A 17,514-nucleotide genomic window follows, 5' to 3' on the forward strand; every position below is an offset into this window, starting at 1 on the left:
CAGTAACACTGGGGCACCCAAAGTAATCAGTAAACCAAACAGTAAACATTAAGATGACATTTGTGCCTATCACATGCAAAGTAAACATGAAAGCATTCACTATGCCAACAAGTTAGACCACTGAGTATTGGTCTGCTGATGACATGATTTATTACTACTTATGTTTTATTGAAGGGTTGGGGCAGTACAAAACTTGTGTGGAAGTCCCCTCATTCATGCATGTAATAAGGGGTGCCGGAAGAGGGAAAAGTGATGCTTGCCCTTTCTCTTCTATGCACTATCATTGATTCCAATCCCCAATTAATCTGCTTTGAGCAATGCAGAGATCAGATGCTATTATCAAAGACAGTCATAAAAATACTAAATAATATTAAAAGAGGTTAAATGTTTCTCAAAGAGCATGCTTGAGGCTCTAAAAAAAATATTTAGGTTCCCTTGTAACAAAAAAAAGGTTGTTGACATTAACAGATGTCCACCCAGAGATGGACTGCAAACTAACACTGCATGAACTAGAAAATGCTGAACTGATAAGTTTCCCAGGTAAAGATCGAACTGGCCTTTGAAATGCCAAACTGGAGACAAGTATGGTACAACTTCCTACTACTGGCTAGACAACAAAAGAGACTTCTGAGTTGCTGATAAGTAAATCCTCTGGTGTTAGAGTGACTTCTAATACCATCAGTTAGAAAGGGTATGTGAACAGGCAATTCTCAAGCTACAATAAGACCAGGAATCACAGCAAGACTTCTTTTTAGAGATACAAGGCTTTTGTGCTCATGTTCTTCCCATCCCTGAAGCAATACAGATGAAGCCTGTCTTAGGTCTTCAGAATTTTCAGATAAGAAAGATTTTTTTTTTTCCCCTATCTTATTATTTCCATTTTTAAAATACACCCTGCTTTAAATAGGCAATTTACAAATTTGCTGACTAAATTTTGCAGTTTGAGAAGAATGCAGGTGTTCCAACTTTAAATGAAAAATACTGAAGACAAAATGTTTTTGGAGCTTAAATCATAATAGTCTTTAGCAAAGCATAGATGGACATGCCTGCAGGAGGGGGTTTGACAGGTAAAGCCAAAGAGAAGCTGGGAGAGAAATGGATGACAGTCTAGTACACAACTACTGGTAAGCTTAAGAGCAGAAAACACTATAAAGCAGAAAGTGTGAGTGAAGGCAGACATGTGCAAAACAAAAGGAAGAATAAGAAATAAAATAGTTAAGTTGCAGATGAACTACTACTGCATGCTTGCACAACTGAAGTCTAGAGTCTGCTGAGACCAGCCAACAAGAACCTCGATTCAAAATTAGAAACAGAAAATCCTGCATGCAAGAAGTGTGCAGAAGCACAGGAAGATATCTAATAAAGTCTGCATGCAAGTGCAACTCAATATGTGGCATATAGGGACTGCAAAATGCAATGTCTCTCCAGGACAGTTTCTACTGGGATTTCTATAATAGTGAGAAATTAAAGATAACCTGTCGACAGATACTACAGGAAACTGGAGAAACAGTTCCTTCTCCTGTTCTCATCTTTTGTAACTGTTTCCAAGGACAGAGAGGGTATCATGTCCATTCCATTTCACCAGCTAGAATGATCCTTAATATTTATTCAGACACCAATATAATATGTTAAAGAAATCTCACTGTTGTCAGAAGTGAGAAATGTAATGAAACCTGAATGTCTGAAAGTGAAATTGAAGAAAAATCTGAGGTTAAAATGAAGTTACACAAATGAAGGTATTTTGAAACATGCAGTGAAATTTGTGCTTATATTTCAAGCAGCAAATTAAGGTTTTTTTACAAAATTAATTGACAGGCTACAATATGATAACCCCGACTTCAAAATTTTAGTACATGATTCTAGTCTGCGAAGAGTAGTAAACCAAATGCAAGAACTGCAGTCATGCAACACATGGATTGTTACACTTGCTGGTTGAACAGGTCATTTAAGGATGTTGAAGTCAACTCATCCTAATAAAAATTTGATTTTTGATACAGAACATAGTTAATATTTCCCTACTATAATGACAAAATATCAATTACTAATGTATGTTGCAAATGCAGTTAGTTTGAATGAAAAATACCGTATTTTAACTGGACTACTTATTTCCCTACTATAATGACAAAATATCAATTACTAATGTATGTTGCAAATGCAGCTAGTTTGAATGAAAAATAGTGTATTTTAACTGGAGTACTTAAAGAGTATTGTGTATAAGAACACTCTGGTCCAAAAAGTTTCTCCACAAAGGCACAACACACCAGCACAGATACACAGCTGTTTTTTCAAGTGCTGATTCCCTTTTGTGGAGCATTATGTTTATGTGGTCTCCTCGTTTTCTTTTTTTTTTTTTTTTTTTTGCCTTCACATGTCCCAGATGAGCTTGCTGCAGCTCAGTTCTTCCAGGATGTAGAAAAGAGACCCAGCTATACTTTACACTTACCTGCCCGGGGCAGGGGGAGGTGGGAAGAGGAAAAAAAAGAAAAAAAGAGAAAAGAAAAAAAGCTCACTTTGTTGCTGCAATTCCTAGCAGTTAAAGGTGAGTTCCTTTTTCAGTAGCTAATGTTGGCACTCTCACCAATGCTGAACCGCCTGTGCACTCTAAACTGCAACCTGAGAAACACTGCAAGAAAATGAAATACAATGGCATACAATGCAAAAATGCACAGGCTGTAAGACATGTAAGGCTTCAGCCTGTACCCTCTACTACTCCAGTAGCTAGATGAAAATAACTAGCTACTAGAATATATCTGTGACTGTGTCACAAACAGTTGAAAAAAACTGGCATTTTGAAACAAAAGCAGCACAACTGACAAGTCCTTTAGCAACTTTATTTGACAATGCAGAACACTTTTTTTTCTTCTTAATATTATGGCATTTATTTCTTATATGCAATAGAACTGCAAAAGCATCACTGTTTCTTCCTGTTCACATACAAAGACTAACTGGCACGTTATATCCCTGCATCTAAATAGCAGAATTTGGCCTTACTAAAGCATAAAAAGGCAGACAATTCCTAAACACAGGACATCAATAGTTTGAGATCTGTTGGAGTTCAAACTCATCTACATCTAGTAAGATAACTCTGAAGCCATCCATTTGAAGCGTTAGAAGAAATCTAAAGGGTTACAGAGATTTCAAACCAAGCTATTTTGCACATTTCAGTCAAAAAAGTAATTGCCTATTTCTTAAAAAAAAAAATTTCTACTATATCCAAATGTTTTTAAGATGTAAATGCACTTGTCATCTTTCATGTAAGCAGGGTGCTGGTGCCCCAAATTAAACAAAAGAAGAAAAGTTAGGGTTGACAAGTATGTCGCTGTGTAACTACAAATTAAATATGCCTTTTGATATTTCATTTTTAACTGTTGAGTACCTTTTCATCAGGCTATTGCCATTAGAATTTTTTCATTATGTTTTTAAGTCAGACAAATAACAGATAAGAGACATGACAAGTATATCAAATCTGATTTAGCAGATCTGACGCACTTAATCTTTCACTGTAACAGTGGCATTTGATACATTTGAAACATTTCAAACAACGCTCCCTTAACATGCCAAATGAGAAGTTCAGATTTAACTCTACTATATTCAATTTATGCCAAGTACAGAATGAGTATCTAAAAAACACAAACAATCAACTTTCAGCTGAAAGTGCGAAATCGCCTGAAACTTTCAACGCAATGTGAAATTTTAAATGCTGCAAAAAAACCCACCGCACCCCATATCTGACACCACTAGTGAAACACAGAAGGCACATATTTCAAAAAGATTGTTAGACTAGCCTCTGCAACTCTGTACGCTGTAAACTTTCAGTGAATGTTGGCTAGACTGCACAGCAGCCAGCATTTAAAAAATAATTTATGAAGAGAGACCACCATATCTGAATTCCTCAGAAAAATAAATGAACACCCCCCTTTTTGTGTGGTAAACAAATCCACACCTACCATAGTCTCAAATTTATATAGTAGTTGTATATGTAAACAAAATATAATGAAACCTGCCACATTATTAAAAATAATCTCCCATTTGCATGCAAAAGCTCACATTAATAATCTAAAAGACTGAATGCCCACATACAACTATTTTTGCTTGTACTACACAAATTTCAGTACAAAGAAATCTTTTTCTATCCAAATTCAGAGTAACACAACCACCTTGTTCACCCTCCAAAAGACTATAGGCTTAGAATCCAGAAGAGATCACAGAGCCTAATTTTGTTCGGTGACTAAGACAAAATATACGTGTTTAAAATAGAATTTAAAAAACCCAACAAAACACAACCTACTACTGAAAGAGAAGAATGAACACAAACAAAAAACCCTTGTATGCTGAACTAGCAGATTGACCAGTATATACAAAAAAATAACCTAAAAACATACTCGGCAACTGATTAACATTATGTTTCCCATTATTTCTTTCATCTCTTAATTCTGTTAATACCGTAGATTAAATTAGAGCAATGTTTCAAACAAGAAAAAAGAACTAAACTAGATTGCATTGTTTCTTCATGTTAAAATTAAAGTCTTTGTTGTAAAGACTCAGAAGTCAACATTGAAATTAAAATGAAAATTTAAGTGAAAGCTATTTATTAACAATAAATCTAATTAAGTTAATAATACTGCCTTCTAACACCAGCAGTCACACCTGAGATCAAAATAAAGGGGCAAATGTATAATTACACTGTGTACAAGTTCTTTCTGACATTCACAACTTTCATATTGAAAAGAGCATGTATGTTGAAAAACTAAACAATAAAAGTTTTAGCACATAGGCTAAATTAAAAATTGCCCCATGCAAACAATTTGCCCTTCCTTATATTTAAAATTTTAACAAAAACCATATGTATAAGTAAATATCTGATAATTACAGGACAACTGCCTATGTAAACAAGGCATATGCTTTTTCCCCACTGACAGAAACATGGTACAAAACTTTAATATTATGTATTTTTCAAAACTTGCTCAAAAGGCAAGCTTCTTAATTTAATTCTAATTTCTTCTTCAGAACTGTTCATTTATTTCAGTTCTCCTCATTCTTCTATTTTCTCTTCTATTTCCCCGTGAATTATATGATACAAGGAAGTATTGTCCCCAGTACTTACAGACAGATGACTGCAAAGTTGCCAATGATAAACAGATTATCAAGGTTTTTGGATAAGATTTTTCTGAATATTCTATACATTACAAGACTTTAGGTAGTCAAATTAAGCATGAATGTTCAAATTGACAGGAGTCAAAGAAGGCATTTTAAAGATAAAGATTAAAATGCTTAAGTGAGTTATTAACATGACATAGAAAACCCTGTGGAGGCAGGGACAGAATCCTGCCTCCACTTTTCTTCCCCTCCCAGATGATGCTTCACTCCCTTCTCAAACTCTGTTAACAGCTGAGGATAGATTTTTGCTTCTAACAGGTCCACTTAATAAAAACCCCAGTTTTCTCTCCAAAACAGCCTCCATTTCATGAAGCAAGTCAAGTCTACCCACGTGGGAAAAAATGTTATTATTTAAACATTGCATTATACTTGATTGTCTTTGTGTGGTTTTTTTCTGTACATACTTTTTACTGACACGGAAAAGAAAGCAAACAAAAACCCCTAGAATGGAAACCAGAAAATTCTCCTACTGCATTGGTCTATACGGCTCAATCACAGAATTAGCAATAGATATATGTAACTTCTGTATGGTAGATTTATAGGGATTTGAGTCATTTGGCTGATGTTGTAGACCTTGACTTTTGTAGCCTTGATTCTAAAAAAGAAAAAACGTTGATGGCATCGGCAAGGCAAAACATTTAGAGGCCATCATGTTTCTCAGTGGTGCTGCCTATATATAGCATGTAGCATTGCCTGTACTGTACTATAAGTATATAGTAATATATACATAACTTCTGCCAGCTATACAAAGAAAGTGATCAGTGACATTAATAGGTTGTCATCCCTACAGGACAAAAGTGCAAGATTGAGTGGATTTCTTCAATTACACTGCAGCTTGTGATAAGCTCACTGGTCTAGTGAGTATCAGACCTCTCTGTCCTTTTATTTGCACTTCAAGTCTGTCTCTTGTTTGTATAAGTCCCTTCAATCCATTTCTGTGTTAATTCTATTTCTAAATTCTACCCTAATTTATGTTTCTACCTTGCTCATCCAGTCCTGGTTTCCCTCTTTGTTCCACCTTCACTCCTAGCTTGATACCAGTCTTTATCACAAGCTTTTTGTTCCAGTCTGCTCCCTCCATTGCAGTTACCTTATTTTCTACTAGCTTTGGTATCCTCCCCATGAACAATTCCATCTACCCAAAAGCATTACCTTCCTGATAGTCTAGATCAGGTGTTCTATTTTACTCAGGCTTTCAGCTTCTGCATTCTGCTCGGTAACAGCAGGGGGAGCATCGAGAAAGGAGTACTTGCTAGTGCTTGACTGGTACAATTGTTCAAAAACAGTTGCAGTCTTGAAGCTCTGGGCAGGACTAGCAACACGGGAAATTCATCATGAGAAAATTCTTAATGTTATTCCTAACCAATTCCGGAGTATTTTCATACTCACATTTTTCCAAAACGTCCTTTGCAAAAGATATATCTGTGACATCAACATGCCCCCACACCAGTCAAATTTTCAATCGCCAGATGGAATGCTTGAAAGTTTCAGACTGCATCAGGGAATTTATTTGCCTTTTACCTTATCTTTTAAATATGGGCAAATTGATGTCTTTGCTCTCTTCTTTCCTTTCAAAAAAAGAACTCTTCTTGCCAAAGTTTGCCTTTTTACTATCACTAGTACTATTTGAAAGCTAATGCAGAAACACCATGTAAAATAACTTCAGGCCAGACTATTATGTCTTGGCGATCAGGCCTAGCTGTATCCACTAAGGAACATCAAGTAACTGTAATTATGCAACACTACACATCACTGATTGTACCACAACTGCGGCCTAAATGTTTTGCCTTGCCAAGGCCATTAACTTTTTTTCTTTTTAAAATGAAGGCTACAAAAGTCAAGATCTAAACCAGACAAATGACTCAAATCAAATCTTTAGATTTTCCAGTCATAAAGATTACTGAAGAACAGATAATATTTTCTACTATACAAATAACTTTTTTCCCTCAACAAATCAATGTGTCGATCTTTAACAAATCCTTGTGTGAATTGTGTGTTTGAGTCAGTGACCCACTCCCAGTCAGTCATCTGTATGCTATTTTAATTTAATAAAGTAGATACTTTTCATGCTGTACGTGGGGATGAACCATAGAATAGAGCTTTGTTTGTTTCTGAAGAGGAAAATGAAAAGATAGTATGTCTACTGCAGTACTAACTGCATCTTTGAGATTACACAAGGGTATATTTTCTCAACTATAATCTTCTACAATTTATGTTGTTTGTAAATACTAGTTTATTAGAAAAAATCAATTATATGCTTGTGGGGTGATTTTTTTTTTTATTGAATACTGCAAAAAGTCAGATTATCATATGCCCCATGAAGAGGTGTTTTGTTCCCCCCCGCCTTTTTCAATAATGACATTCATCTACCTCCTCCAAGGGGCAGGCTTTCCCAGCCACTTACTAATTTTATCTTCAGAGCATCAAATATTTTCAGGGTCAACTAACCATTGCTATAAGCAGACAAACTGAAGGTACTCAAAGTTACTCTTTTATACCAGTAGTCAACAGGGTACATTTGACAGAATTTATCCATCAGAAAGATAGTTCATCAAGGAGGAGAAGCATGGAAGAGGTGACTACATGTTCCTTCTTAACATGTCTAGCTTGGGGATTAACACAAAAAAAACCCCAAACAACCCAAACAACTTTTTAACTACTTCAGATTGGCACCTCTTGGCCAACACTATGATATGTAACCCCAAAGAGGAGTCTCTAATATTCACCATCTTCACTTTGATTTTTGCCAAAAACTTGCAGAGAAAATACATAAAACCAACAATAAATTGGACAAGGAGCAGACTAAGGCACACCTCTAATAGAAATTCAATATTGCCTTTAAATGAAAAAATACTATAGAATAATCCTAAAGGCAATGTGAGTCTAGTAAGTAGATCCCAATGCACTAGGATCAAGAAATGAGCACATAAAAAGCTGACACAACTTCTTTCTCTTTGTCTTTGTTAGTTGGTGGGAACGCAAACATGCCAAACAAAAACATACTTCAAACATGATGAGAAGTTATGTATTATTCAGATATAAATTTGAACGTGCAAGATTAAAATCTAAGTTATTTCCGCTATAAACTGTGTCAGAGCATATATTCTGAGCACAAAAGAAGTAACAAAAGATAGAAGAGACACTTTTCTCTAAAGTAATAAGCCCCCAAATCTTTGTGTTTTTCAGGCCCAGTGAGCGAGCACTGCAGCTCTTGATTCACAGATTACAAGCGTGCTTCTTGTAACTACCTCCCTATCAAATTTTAAAAGTACCACAAAATTTCTACTAAGCTTGATGTATACAACTCTATGAAGCAATCAAAACAAGAAAGTACAAATTGTCATGTCAATCATTGATTTACTGAAAATTAATACAAGATCACCTTCAAAATACCGTGTACTATGTTACTGCAACTAATTTCTACTTGGTATTAACCAGGCATTCATGTGATAAGTGATTTAGAAGCATTAGTTTTAGATATGACAAATTAGATGTTCAAAGAACCTAAATGTTAAGATGTGCACAGTATTCACTACTTATAAATGAGTCTCTCTCGCTTTTTTTTTTATTATGCTTCCTTAAAACAGAGGCTCTTAAAGCACCTAAATAATGACTAACATCTCAGTCATTCTAAATACCTTATACCTGCCCTTTTTCAATGGTTTAACATTCTTTGCTGAACTACTGTTATAGTATGTATTTTCTCATAATTTTACCTTTTCAGAACTGTAATTACATCTATTACAAAAGTAGCCAGATTCTTTGGAAAAAAAATCCCAGAGAATCTCAATGAATTTCCTAAGAAAATAGCAAAGATGTCTTTCATAATTCTTTCTATTATATATAAGCAATGAAGCAAAATAATCACAAAAAACAAGTATTAAAGAGATTATCAATGATAAAAGCTGCTTTAATCATTTGGGGGTATTTGAAAAATGATTTAGGAATTAAGTAAAATCTGTGAGAAAGAACTTATAATAAGAACTTGTCAAAAGTTAAAAACACAGATGAGAAAAAAGTTTTTAATTGTACAGTATATTTTAGCTCCTATCAATCACTGTTAAAATAATTTCAGAGTTTAATAAGCAGATATTTACCTGCTGGAACAAGACAATCTTTCCAATCAAAATATCCTGCATAAATGCCAGGTTCTAATGACCCAACTATCGGATCTGCCTTGAATTCAATGTACATTTCAAACAGTCTTTGATCCAGCTCTTTCAAGGATTCCATACTAACCTAAAAAACAAAACAAACAAAAAAAAAAGGGAGAAAGAACATAATAAATAGTCATTAATTACAAGAATTAAATCACATACTCAAAAAATTTACCTCATGTGTTCTTTAATTTTTGGTAAAGAGTAGCAATTACTTACACATTTCAGTTCATAATTGCATATATAAAAACCTAGGAACGTCCATATTATCTGTCCATCCTACCCAGTATAATTTCTTTTTTTCCTGATTGTGGTCAGCAACAGACATTTTTGGGAGAAGTCCAAGGAATGCCAAAGCAGGCAGATCACTCTGTAATTATCTAATGGCAGGATTTTTTTTCTCCTGCATGTCAGGAGGTCTTGATCTTGCACCAAGTAAACAACTGAATTTTGTTAATGTTTTAAAATATGCCCATAATAATTTCCATCCTGAAAAATGAATATTTTCATCTAATACTTAAGATCTACCAATTGTAATATTACAATTTCTCACTATCTGCTCTATATTTGAAAAATACAGAGATTTATTTAGGAGTCTCTGCCTTCTGAACCTGTACATGTGAACTTCCCCACTCTACTTCAAAGCATATCTGTACAACAGATACATAAGCTGCAACTCACCAACATCTGCACAATTTTCTCTTTAACAGCTCTCTATGCAATTTTTAGTAATTCACACAACTTAACCATACTGAATGCTAAAGGGATATGCACAGCTTGTTTATAGTATCTGAACAACTTTAGATTTTATGCAAGACTTTTTATTAAACATAGGTACCCCCTGTAATTATGAATTCTAAAACAATTCTGGAACACAATGTGTATCATAAAATGTTAAAGTAGACAGTCAGTATCTTAGGATGGTAAAGGATGCTAAATGCAAATAAAATGCTGAAAATACGTGACTTCTACTTAAATGTATTTATAAGTAAGAGCTTAAGCAATAGCAAAGTAAAGCTTTTAAACTAGTACTAATTTTCCTCAACCATTAGGGAAAAAAGCATATATATATATGCGTGTGTGTGTAAGTGTTCTTTTTTATATATATATATACACACACACACACACACACACGTCTAAGTATATATATGTGTATGTGTGTGTCTGTATATCTGGTAATCTCCAGAAGCAAAGGGGTTTAAAAGTGAGGAAGAAGGCAGGGCTTTAGATCAACCCAGGAATTCAGAAGAAAGAAAGAAAAGAAAAGAAGAATACCAACTCTTTATCATTCCTTCCTAAATATTTAATGCTGCAAGCTGCAGAATAAGGGATGAGGCTTATTCACTGCAGGGATGTCTCTAAACTGTGTTCTCCTCTGGCATGCCTATATTGTTAAGTGAAGAGAAAAAGGAACTGCAATATTTGAGTAAGGAATAGACAGACAGATAAGCCTTCAGGAATGAGATCATAAGCGCAAGGGAAAACAGAGGTATTACTGAGGTCAAAGTTGCTGCCAGATTCAGGAAAGCTGGGATGGTGAAGTTGGTGCTCAGAAATGACACCACCACTTTCCTGCTTTTCTATCTGATGAACCTCCTTTAATTTGTCACAAGAGGATCTATATCCCAAAGATAGGATTTTCATAAGGCACTGAGAATTTGGTCCCAGGAGAAGATCAAGGCCATTTTCTTCTTCTTTCTCTTCTACCTGACAGCCTGTTGACACTCAAGACTTGAAGAAGAACACCACACTAAAAAACGTACAGAAATCTCACTCTTTTTCCCCTTACACAGGATCACAGAAATGTAAACTCGGAATGGGTTTCAAGACATTCTTCACTTCAATTTCTTATGATTAGGGAGAATAACTATCATCAGACCATTCCTATTTAGGTTTGAGCTAGTGGGAAAAATAAAGTACAAGTTCCAGTGGGGAGTCCCTGCAAGCATGCACCCGTTCAAAGAATCTGTGAACCAAGTGCTTCATTTGTCCTTAACTAAGTGTTTTATAATTAAGTAAGTCCACCTTCCACGTCTGCAGTCATTCAATACAAAAGATCATCTGCACATTCAGTAGAGGTTTTTTTGTTTCACACGAGTCCTCTTCAACCTGTTTCAAGTTCAATGCATAATTAACATAGAACAATTCATCCGAATGTTATTTTGAGCCCAGGATGGGGTGCTGAAGCAGAGTAAAAGTCCTCAACAACTTCCATTGTGTACACCCACTTTCCTGACTCCCAAGTAGGGTAAATGCTCATAAAAATATACAATTCTCTCATTGTTATCTTTCTGCTGTGAACTTCCCTGTAACTACAGTTTTCAATTCTTTTGTTAAAGCCATTTTGAGCCTCTATCCTAGTAATCCCTCTGCCTCATCTAAGTATCAGAACTGTGGAAACAATTTTATTCAGAAGCTTAATCAATAAGCCAGGATGAATGTTACGGTATACATATTTTTTTTTTCTTCCACTTACTAATTGACTAAACTAATGATAAAAAGTTGAATTAAAGAACCTCCACAGAAAAGCACTTAAGAGTTATGATATTCACCAGTAATTATATTTAATTTCTACATAAGTATGTGCCAAGATGGCATGTGCTAAAGCAGAGTGTAAAGTTTGGCCATTTTATGTAACTTTGTATTTGGCACACTAAGAAAAATGGAAGTAACAACCATATAGAATGTAAGGAAGTTTTCTTGGTTACCATTTTATGATTTCTGTATTTTCAGAATATTAGATAATAATGATTTCCCTTCTAACAAAGGCAACTTTGAAAAAAACCCAAACAACAGATAGTTTTTACTAACATACTACAAAATTTACTTTAAAATTCAATTTATGAAGCTAATAGAATTTAACAGTATAGTTTTGTTTCAGTCTTCTCAGATAAAAACAAATCCTATTTTTCAAAAACACAGAACAAAAAACTGAAACAATCAACCAACCCCTCTAAATTTCTGAGCTTCTAGCCTCTCGTAAAATTAGTGAAGGGTTCAAAAATTGACCTCTTAAGATGACTATCTAATTATCCAAATCCTCCCAGCTAGCATTACTGATTGATGTGTCCTATATATGCAATGCTGCACCAGTCAGCACTTTCAAAGGGTTAACACAGATTTGAAATTAACCTGCGATGTCAACATTTGAATTTCATCATTTATAAACCTACCAGACTTTTAATGGCAATACTTTGATGTGGCTGTACGAGACAGTGTTGAATACATACATAACATATGTCCTATTTGCTTATATAGGCAACGCTAACTGTACCTAGCTGAACTCTCAGTTGTCTCAGTAGCAAAGAATGGCAATATCCAGAGCAATTTTGCATACTGTACTAACTATACAAACCATATCAACCCCATTTAAATGCTATTCAAAACTACTTCAGCTACAGAAATTCAAACAATATTCAGGCAGAATGGGACTAAGGATGTACTACATAGTAGAAACATCAGTTCGAATGAAATATTGTACTCTGTACTGGAAAAGATAACATTTTACTTCCAACCAACAAATGTTTCTGGAAATAAACTAGCTTTATGGTCCTAAGGATTAAGTCACAACATTTCTCATAAAAAATGATTAATCTTTACAAAAAGGCAGGAAAATGAGACAGCTACTACCGCCCACTTTGACATTTTCGTTCTTTGAAAAAAACACAACACACAACAAAAAAAACCTGAACTAGTTTATGAACAACAGCTATCAGTAACGCAGATTGCCAGATGAAATAATTTATCAAGTATATTTCTGAGATAATGATCTTTTATTCTCTGTATTAAGAAAACACAGTGACATTAAACAGCTTTACTATGAAATCTGATAAGCTTTGCCACTGAACACACAAGTCCTGAATAAGAGGTCACATTTTCTGTATCAGCTATTTAAGCCTTATAGGAACACATACAACCATATAATTGTTGTTGTTGCATCCAGCTGATGCTTGGAGTTCTTTTGGCCATTTGAACACTTGCACTTAATTTCCACAGAAAGTAAAACAAATAAAAGCTGTTTCCTTCAAGCAATGATACTTCATTCCAGTGCTCTCACTTACTTGAGTTATTTTTTCAACACCTTGAAAGCCATGTTTCTCAAAATGTTCAGCTATATTTAGGAAGGTATGACGTTCCAGATAACGGCAGTTACTGAGAGCAATTAAAAGCCTCTGTTCCTAAAAATTTGTTTTGAGAAGAAAGAGTATAATAGTTAGAAAAAAGAAATATAAGCATGACCAATACTGTAAAAGTATAGTATTTTATTGACTCTGTGTGTGATAAATATGCTGATAAATAAAGTGGAGTTTACAAATATTTTTGTCAATAAAACACCAAGAACTGAGTGACTATCAGGTATGATGATTGAACATGTATGCTTTTTCTTATAGGATCTGGAGCATTCACTAGAATAGCTGTGACTAATACAGAATCGTGGTTAAGACTTCTTTACAAAAATTAGGTTTGGACAGCTTTCCAGGAAGCTGTTTCTGGCTTTTAGTTTGTGTCAAGAAATATGCTAAGAATTATGACCATCATAAAATTAACTGAAGATCATCTTCACTTTCATACGAAGCTGGCTAAAACATGGGAAGCAAGACAGGTACTGAATGAATGCACTCACCCATTCTAAAATGCTAGAAGGTTCAGAAGTACATAATATAATTTCAGCAGTTAATTTGAAAAAAATTCTAGGTGGTTATAACTTATCTCTGTTCTTCAATGACTTTTTTAATTACAAGGTCAAATACATTCTGAAGTTGAGATAACAGAACTGCCTTTCCCTGACCTTGGTGCAAAAAGGGGTAGCTTCCAAAGAGACAAAGAACCAAACAAGACAGAACTACTATTAAATAAATTTGGTCTTCCCTCTTCCCCTCTCCTCCTCCCAATGGGAAGACATTTTTCTACCTCAGATGGAAGTTCAAAATCAACACCAGCAAATACTTTGAAAACAAAGTTATTTGGCAATGAAATAATCATAATAGTGCAGATCTGATTAAAAGTGGTGTTGGTTTTCAGACCCAGAACAACTCCTGACAGTTTTGTATGCCAGTAATATGATGACTAGTATTGAGATGTGCAGTTGCCTACTACTTTAAGTTATAATCAGTTGGTATACAGAGTATTCAAAAAAAAAGAGAATTTAAAAAATACAGTGACAAATCTTGCTCTGGTCACTCACTTTCTCTGTTCTCATTAGTCAGGAAAGAGAAGATAAAAGTGTTGATTTACAGAAAAAAATTAATATGATACTATGGAAACCAAACATTGTCTAAAATTGTTGATTCCTTTTTTTATTTAAACATTTGTACCTATGACATATGGGAGGAAGTCACAGCCCCCAAAAGTTACTTTGTCAACAATGAATATCAAAATCTACGCATCACAAGAATAAAATGATATAAAGAACTAATTATTATAGTCTGCAATTCAAAAACTTGGCCTGATTTGGAAAGCTGTGATTCTTTACTGTAGCAGGAATGCTTATTGCTCTTGTAAATGAGGGTAAGCTAGGACTTCTGACAACATTTAAAATCTGTACTAAGGAATATTAACTTCACAAGACGTTCTCACTAGGCTTCTTGCAGGGAACAACTATATTTTTTCATCAGCCACTGGGCTAGAAGAAACCACATTAACCAAAGCCAAAGTGTCAAGAATATTAAAAACTTTTTTTCCAATTTCCTAAATAACAAACCCAAATCTAAACAAGCCAAACAAATAATCAAAACTTACTCTCGGTAAAGTAATTTTTTTGATGAAAAACGACATGACTTAATATCTATATATTAATGGGTTTTACAAAGTAACTAATAATCAGATCAGTTGTTATAATTTAAAACAAGATGATAAATCAAAAGTCAAATCCCTCAGCTGTCTTAACACCAGTGCTATTTTCACTGATTTCAACAATGCCATTTTAGTTTCTGAGAAGGACCTGGTTTCAAAAATAGTCTTCGTTAGTTACCTTAAGATGGTATGCTAAGATATCATAAACAAACAGTGCTTTTAAAAGAGCCTTATATCCTTGTATTTTCTTACGCTTATATACATATTAGGAAGTGCCTCTAGAATACAGAATTACTCTCTAAAAAAGGAAAACAAAAAACTGAAACACTAAAAAAAAAAAAAAGACCACATTCCTGTAACTTTGGGAAATACTAAGTTTCACATCAGCTTTTAGAAACAGAAGCCAAACTTACTGAAGAAAGACTCGAGTCTTCATGAATGCTTCCAAACAAATCTGGAGATGAAACATCAACTGAAAGACTAGGAATATTGTTTAAAAAGTGAGTAGTATAGTGCTTTTGATTATCTGATACACAGTGGATTCAAATGAACAGTTGTAACATAAGACCAGAATCTTATTTCAAGCCCCCTCACACCAGATAAGAAAGCAGCCCACATTGCTCAGTTTTTCTAAGATGTCTACAAAGCCTGCAGGAGCTTTGTGGACAGACAGTACTATTCTAGCTACAGACCTTTCCTTCTTAAAGCATTTTAATTTTCTATAATTTCTCTGGTTTGCCACAGGTTCCATTTTGTTTTTACATCTATCCAGCCAACAGTCATCCAAATAGCCAAAAAAAAGTGGCATTAGGAACATAGTTAATTTGCCTTTTTCTAAGGCGTACTGCAGGTACCACCTTTTGCCAAGTCTCTGGCTTTTCACAAAGAAGTGATTGGTACTCTTGGAAACTCAGGCTATTCTGACTTGTTTTGGTCTCTAAAATAAGTGGCTCATAAGCAATTATCAAACAAACAAACTTTCAAGAATTTAGCAGAAATACCAATAGAACCAGTCAAAATAGAAGGGAAGAAGAGAAAGGCAAGGGATGTTTCTCCATAACTAGACGTTACTTAGTGACAAAACAACTCATTCCATGTAAGGTCATGTCAAAAACAACATACCTGCTTCTACAGGACACCACTCCTGTCATTGAATAAAATGGTGTAATACCATATTCATTATCTTGTACAATATTTATTACATTATGTTACTCCGTTGTTTGGCATAAAAAGTATCTGCTCTTATTTCAAAGCATCACTAACCAGAGGCAAAAGTATTCACAAGAAATATGAAATACCAGAGGGGATAAAACCACACCACCACTGAAATTTGAGACTTGTACCCACAATTTCAGAATACTACACCTAGGTCCTATGTATTTTACTTACTGTGCTGTATCTATGTCACCATCAGGTTTGGTGCTCAGTTGTTCCAAACAGTCTATAAAGACCTAGGAAACAATAAAGGAAGATCTACATTTTCTGCCAGAACTAAAAAAAATTTCTTAAATTCACTTTTACTACAGTCAATAGAAGCAGAACAATCATCATCACCTTTCGTTGTCTTAAAACTTACATAAATACAGTAACATTTTAGTTACATCTTTTGAATGCATAGTTTCCATATTATATGCATCACAGTTTACTTGTAGCAAAACACAGGAGTTTTTAATCCTGCTAAGTGATTCTCATCATGCATGGCTAAAATTATGCAGTCATAATCTACTGATTTGCAAAGAAGGCATTGTTAACAGTTTTCAAGTATTCAATCTGAACAGTTGATCCCAAGTAAACATTGCAGAAGCACCACTAAAATCCATTTTTTGCTTTGGCTCATGATTTCTTATTGAAGAGAACAATAAAAATGGTTCAAAAGCCTAAAGCATGCTATTATCTAATTTCAGATATATTTTTTAAAAAAATCAGACTTTGTTACAAACATTGGTTTCTGATAGAAAAATTAAAAGCTAGATCTTCAGCTGATGAAAAACATCATTGCTCCTTTTACTGCAGTGTATCGATGTTAGATGACATCAGCTCAGCAAGCATCTCAATCATCAGTAAAATCTTGAACAGTCACAATCAGTAAAATACTTGAATATGTCACTTACTCTCTGAGGATTTGATATCATCAGATTCAGCTAGTAAGCTCTACACACTTTTAAAGCCAAACATTTCTCAGTATTCCAGAGTGTATCAGAGGAATAACAGAGTCATCAACTTAAGCTACCTTTTGGGAGGCGGGCAGGGTGCAAAGCACACATTTTTGTTGATCACTTGCGTTCACAATTTCATACTTAAAAGTGCTCAGCCTACCTGCATGATCCCAATGCTTAGCTGGCACACATCCTCCTGTGTTTTCTGCTGCTGGAAAACCTGAAGATGCAAGCATAATATTTCAGAACAG

At 34.6% G+C, this 17,514-nt stretch overlaps 1 protein-coding gene across 5 annotated transcripts in view; it reads right to left on the reverse strand.

Annotated features, from left to right (window-relative positions):
- The window catches only part of EXOC2 (exocyst complex component 2), a 137,904-nt gene that overhangs the window by 28,418 nt on the left and 91,972 nt on the right, over window positions 1–17,514 (reverse strand). For all 5 annotated transcript variants that reach the window (XM_052780272.1, XM_052780279.1, XM_052780296.1 and 2 more), the window contains exons 19-23: window positions 17,424–17,483; window positions 16,497–16,558; window positions 15,521–15,587; window positions 13,376–13,492; window positions 9,255–9,396 (exon numbers count right to left, since the gene is read on the reverse strand). In XM_052780272.1, the coding sequence (XP_052636232.1) occupies window positions 9,255–9,396; window positions 13,376–13,492; window positions 15,521–15,587; window positions 16,497–16,558; window positions 17,424–17,483 (448 nt within the window). The remainder of the gene's footprint in view (window positions 1–9,254; window positions 9,397–13,375; window positions 13,493–15,520; window positions 15,588–16,496; window positions 16,559–17,423; window positions 17,484–17,514) is intronic.

The sequence above is a fragment of the Harpia harpyja genome, chromosome 1, assembly GCF_026419915.1.
Source record: "Harpia harpyja isolate bHarHar1 chromosome 1, bHarHar1 primary haplotype, whole genome shotgun sequence".
In the NCBI taxonomy this organism is placed as follows: Eukaryota; Metazoa; Chordata; class Aves; order Accipitriformes; family Accipitridae; genus Harpia; species Harpia harpyja.